The sequence below is a fragment of the Mirounga leonina genome, unplaced genomic scaffold (genome assembly GCF_011800145.1).
Source record: "Mirounga leonina isolate KUSES-001 unplaced genomic scaffold, KU_Mleo_1.0 Mir_82, whole genome shotgun sequence".
Classification (NCBI taxonomy): domain Eukaryota; kingdom Metazoa; phylum Chordata; class Mammalia; order Carnivora; family Phocidae; genus Mirounga; species Mirounga leonina.
Genome location: NW_023270825.1, coordinates 21,270,055 through 21,276,054, shown reverse-complemented (window position 1 = coordinate 21,276,054; position 6,000 = coordinate 21,270,055). Strand labels below are relative to the sequence as shown.

General features: G+C 43.1%; 1 protein-coding gene across 4 annotated transcripts in view; it reads left to right on the top strand.

Moving 5' to 3' along the window:
- Positions 1 to 2,147: 2,147 nt before the first annotated feature.
- The window catches only part of TSHR (thyroid stimulating hormone receptor), a 158,576-nt gene continuing 154,723 nt past the window's right edge, over positions 2,148 to 6,000 (top strand). Inside the window, exons 1-2 of one of the 4 annotated variants that reach the window (XM_034993087.1) lie at positions 2,148 to 2,512; positions 2,977 to 3,220. In XM_034993087.1, the coding sequence (XP_034848978.1) occupies positions 3,051 to 3,220 (170 nt within the window). In that variant the 5' untranslated portion in view covers positions 2,148 to 2,512; positions 2,977 to 3,050. Of the gene's footprint in view, positions 2,803 to 2,976; positions 3,221 to 6,000 lie in introns of all 4 variants that reach the window. The other 3 variants (XM_034993086.1, XM_034993084.1, XM_034993085.1) reach the window with 3 other exon arrangements.

Below are 6,000 nucleotides of genomic sequence, written 5' to 3'. Positions count from 1 at the left end.
TAAACATTTATGTAGCTAATAAACAGAATGTCAAAATACACGAAGCAAAACTGACAGAAATGCAATGGAAAAAAGAAAAATCCCCAATGTAGTAAAAAATTTCAGTACCTACATCTCATAATCGACATAATAAGTAGATAAATCATAAAAAATACATAAGACTTGAACATTATCAACAATTTGACATATTGACAGTTACAGAATGCATGCCTTGACAACAGCAGAATGCTCATATTTTTCTAAATGTACACTGATCATTTATCAAAATAGACCACATTCTGAGTCACAAGTGTCACTAAATTTAAACATTTTCAAGTCATAAAAACTATATTCTTTCTCTAAATGGAATATTTTTAGAAATTAGTAACAGAACAATATCAGGAAAATCCCCATATATTTGGAAACTCATACACTTCTAACTAACTCATGAATCAAAGAAGACATTTTTAAAAGTTAGAAAGTATTTTAAGCTGAAGGAAAATAAATATACAAGATATCAAAACTTATGTCTCTGAAGCAGTACTTATAGGGAATATATATACCTCAATATATCTATAATATTATCAAAGAGACAATGTCTCAAATCAATGCCTCCAGACTTCAACTTAAGAAACTAAGAAGGACAGGGGTATGTAGGTAGTTCAGTCCATTAATCATTTGATTCTTGATCTCAGGTTGTGCGTTCAAGCCCTGCATTAGGCTCCATGTTGGGCATACAGCCTACTTAAAAGACAAAAAAGAAAAGAAAAGAAAAGAGAAAAGAAACTAAGAAGGACAAATCCAACCCAATGTATGCCAAAAAAAAAAAAAAGGCAATAAAGATCAGAGCATATATCAGTGAAATAGAACATAGAATAACAATATAGAAACTATGACACAAAAAGCTGCTTCTTTGAGAACATTAATAAATTTTAAATTATTGGCATAAATGTGTCCATAATATCCTCTTGTCATCCTCTTCATAGCTGTGTACTGTGTTCTAATGTCAACTGTCTCATACCTGAGACTGGTACTTTGTGTCTTTTTCTTTCCTGATTAGCACACCTAGAGTTTCCATTTTGATGGGGATGGGAGGGCAGAAAGAGAAAAGCAATAAATGAGTAAACTAATCAGTAACAATAACCAATGATAAGAGGTTTGGTGACAGTGAAATGAGGTAATATGATGGGGGCGTTACTAGACAGGATTGTCGGAGGAGACCTTTCTGAGGCAGTGATATTTAAAGCAAGATTTGAATAATGTGAAGAGCTGGGGACAGATCCTTCACAGCATAGAGTTCCAGTGACAACAAATCCCGGAGGTGATAATAAACTTGTCTTGTTCCAGGTCCAGCAAAATGATGGCAGGTGCTGGACCTTGAAAGGCAGGGATCAGCAAACTTCGGCTTTCAGGTCAAATCCTTCCCCAGGGTTGTTTTGGTACCGCTTACAGGCTAAGAATGGCTTTTATATTTGTAGAGGGTTGTGTAAACAAAAGAGAAGGAGGAGGAGAAAACGTGACAAAGATCGTATGTGGCCCACAAAGCCCTAAAATATTTACTATATAGTTCTTTACAGAAAAAGTTTACCAGCCCCTAAAGTAGGGCCTTAGTGCTTAGGCTAAAGAATTTATATATCATTTTCTTTTTTTTTTTTAATTTTGTTATCCCCCCCTTTTATTTTTTTGCAACAGAGTATTTCCATTGTATGGAGGTATCGCTGTTCATTACCTAGTCAATGGAATTTTGGGTTGTTTCTATTTTGCGGTGATTATTAATAAAAGCTTATAAGCTTTGAAATATTTTAAGTGTACAGTGCAATGAATTTTAATAAATGTATACATCCACTTAAGCTCCTGGCTAATTAAGATATAGAGCATTCCCATAACCCCTGTGAGTTCTTTCCTGTCTTTTTTCTGGTCAATCTCTCTACTCATTGTTCGGATTTCCATCGCCTGTCCCTGTCCCAGAAGAAGATATAAATAGAATCACACAGTATGTGAGGAGTTGATATTCTCTTAACCCAAGAAGAATTAGTAAGCAACTGAAGGCTTCTAAGAGGGAAATTGGGACAATCTGATTTATATTTTAAATTATCTTTTTAGCTACTATGCGAAGACTGGTAAGTAGGTGATAGTGTGCCACTTACGCATTCTTTTTCTTCCCATCTTTGGGGGATGGTGGGGGAGAGGGGGGCAGAATATGGCTCAATAAAATTCCTGGGCAGACCAGAACTGACTCGTCAACTTCAAATCCTACGGCAAAGCCGGTTTCAGAGTTCTGATCAGGGCTCGGAAGTGTTCCTGCAGTCCCTGTTCTCCGCAGCAGATGGCCCCAGAGCGCAGTTCCTGACCTGCCTCGCGGAGTCCTCCGCGGCCCTAGGAGCCCCGCGCCGCCCGGCGACTCCGCGCGGCGACTGCTGTGTTCGTGGCGGCTCGCGCCCAGCGGTCCCGGTTTGCGCTAAACTCCGCGGGCAGCGAGGACCCGCCCGGGGTGTTGCGCCCGGCTGCGGCCGCACTCCGGCTGGCCAGCGAGGTGCGCCCGCCTCCGACTCCCCGCAGAGGCTTCTTAGGTTCGGGAGAAGCTGAAGTTCTGCAGGATCCCCGTCCGCCCTGGGACAGTCCAGCCGCGGGGACTTCCTCTGGTTGGAGTGCGTGCAGGTGGTCCCGGCTCCCCACCGGAAAACGTGGACCACTGGGTTTAGGGACAAGGCAGCGTCTAAAGTAGGCTTTGGAGAGAACTCCTGGCAGAAGCGCGCGGGGCAGGTTAGAAAGCAGAAGGGACAGCCCGGACTGGTGTTGAGTGTCGGGAACCGACGGAGCGGGGTGCGTGGCTCGGGGCACGGAGAGTGAAGCAATTAGGCTTGTTTGGGTGGAGAGTTGCCTAGGGAAACAGAACACTTAAGAGCCACTTCTTTTCCCCTCTCCAGCCTCCTCTTGGGTGCTGAAGTCACAACCCCAGCGAGCCCTCTCTCCTCCCACGCTCCCTCTGTCTTTCAGCCTGCGGGAACCCAAAGCGCAGAGGGCCCAGAGGATCGTGGAGAATGACGAAATAGCCTTGGGACCCTTGGAAAATGAGGCCAACGCCCCTTCTGCAGCTGGCGCTGCTTCTCGCCCTGCCCAGGACCCTGGGGGGGAAAGGGTGTCCGTCTCCCCCCTGCGAGTGCCACCAGGAGGATGACTTCAGAGTCACCTGCAAGGATATCCACCGCATCCCCAGTCTCCCGCCCAGCACGCAGACTCTGTGAGTACCTGGGAGAGGAGAGGGTAGGATCAAGAGGCCAAGGGCAGCTGCAGAAGTGGACAGAAGTGCACAAAAAGAGCTTAAGAATAGACCAAAGGGGTGTGTGTGTGTGTGTGTGTGTGTGTGTGTAAGGAGTAAAAACTCAATGGCCCAAATTTGGGATTGCTGACACACTAGTTACTCACAACACAGGAAAAGGTAACAAAACTTTGGTACAGGATGAAAATGAGAGTTGTCCTTTCTAAAGAGCTGCTGTTCCCCAATTTGCCTAGGCCTGGCTGACTCTGACTTTCACTTGAGATATTAACACTAATAGCAACTCAAGAATTGACCTCTAACACAGGGACCCTGTCTTTCAACCCTGAATTCCTTGTACCCAGCACAGGGCCTGGAACTAATTTAGTGCTCAAGCAAAAGCTTGTTGAATGAATAAATGAACAAATGAATATGCTAGTCTCAGACTGTCCTTTGTGTGATGGGGAGAATAAAAGGCCAGAGACATCATCACTTCTTCAGAGACTGCTTTAAAGGGGACAGAATGGCTCTGACCATGGGTGGAAACTTAGAGTCATCCTGTTTATAGTTCCACCCAATGTTGAGGAGAAAGGATAATGTTGGAGGAAGAGGAATGGACTAGGAGTCAGGATGTATTCTCTTCATCCCTCTCTCACCAACTGTGAAATTAGGTGAGATCATTTATTTGGGAAGACCCAAGATTATTTCTGGGTAAAAGAGGGGGTTCAATTAGGTGCATTCTGATGTCTTTGATGCAAGTGAGGGGATCCACTGAATCACAAAGAATAAGAAGTAGTGGGGAGACATTGAAAACAATGGGAGTGGGGGGCAGGGGAGGGACGGTGTTCTGTGGAAGGAAGTTATTCTGAGATACAGAAGAGAAATTGATGAAAAGCATGAGTGAAATGACATGCCAATTTAGACAATGGCCACAGCCATCTGCAACAGTAGCAAAGTGACTTTCAAATCTTTGGGGGGCAGTAGAACTCTTTTGACAAAGGAAAGCTTATGAGAGAAGTCAAGTCTGTAAAGCTAACAATTATACTGTGCTTATTATTCCTGTCCTCAGCACTTTGCACGAACTCACCCATTGACTCCTCACAAAATCCCACTGAGTAGGTAATTTTACTACTCTCATTTTATAGATGGAGAAACTGAAGCATGAAAAGTGAGGCAATTTGTTCAATGTCATGCAGTTTATAAGTTGTGGTGCCAAGATTTGAAATAGCACAGAGCTGCCTCTGAAACCCCCTGCTCTCAGATGAAAGCAGGTCTCACCCAGCTTTTCCCCAGTATGGTCATTAGAGAGAGAGCGAGAGAGAAAGAAAGAAAGAGAGGAGGGAGGGAGGGAGGAAGGAGAAAGGAGAGAAAAATGTGAGAACTCAGAAGAGTAGGAGGTTAGGGGGAGGAAAGAAAAAAGAACAAAAAGAAGGAGGGAAGGGGAAAAGAGAGGATGGGAGGGAAGGAGGGAGGAAAAGAAAGACTATATCTAGGTTATAGAGGGCATTTTCTGCTGAAACAAACCAGACCTTTGTCATTAAAAACCTGTTCTGGGTGGTAACCACTTTTCTGAAACCTGATGCTGTGTAAACACTGCCTAGCTGTTTTACAAATTATCATGGTGCTGAGAGTATTTTTTCCTAAGCCTTATCTTCTATCCATGTATTATGGTGCTGAAAGGTAAACAGATTGTCCCTTTCTGCATTACCCATACACTTGCCACGTGATCTGGTAGATGGATGGGAGGGAGTTACATTCTTCGTGGCTCTCATTGAAAGAGTGGTTCTGAATCTTCTTCTCCACTTCCCCTCCCCTCCAAGGGGGCATGATTCACTCTTTTAACAGTGGTTCTGACTAGGTAGGAAGTAAGGGAGAACTGCTATTCCTACTTCCCAGGGGAACATTTAGAATCTTTGATATACAGGTAGTTTGAAAAAAAATGCTCCTCCTAATTGAGAATTACTGATTTAAGGGAAATTAAATTAAGCCAGCAGAATAAAACTAAAAATTTAAATGTTGGCATACAGTTATAGATCATATTATGTCAAAACCAAGGATAGCAAGATGGACCTATTACCCTCATTCAGAGATTTACCATTTGTTACCTGTGTGCACAAGAGTACCATCCCTTCTCTGAATGAGGAGGAGGATGGGGTTAGACAGTCATTCTGGATTTATGTGGATTCTTCCTCAAGAAAGTGCTGCCTTGCCTTGTCTTGTCCTTTGACCTACCCGCTTTCAGGCTAATGATGGTGACATTCACTCCCTCCACCCCCTCCAACTCCCTCCAACTCCGGTGGAGTGATGGTTTGTCCATCACACACTTGTGTTCCTTCAGAAATGTTTCTGAAGGAGCTGTTGTGGCTATTGTTGTTTTCAGGTTTTCGATTTTGCTTCCATTATTTACATTTTGCATCTGTGGCTCTAATTGATGGATCAGCCCAGTTTTTTTTTTTCCTAAACTGAAGACACTCACTCACCATCTTCAGGATTTTTCCCTGTGTTCCACCTGTGCTATTATTCACTCGTTATCTTTAAGTGACTCACTAACTGAAAAAAAATTATTTAGAAAGCTTCTATAGCGACGATAAATGGGAAATCAGCATGACTTGCTATAAAGAGGAGGTAATCCAGAAAGCTAAATACGTTGAAAACACAAATGTAATTATATTCTAGCTCAAGACTATTGCCTGTGAATGCTCTAAGCCTGAAGCTGACTTTTTGTTGTTGTTGTTAAAAGGGAAGAGTGATAAGTGTTAGAGAAA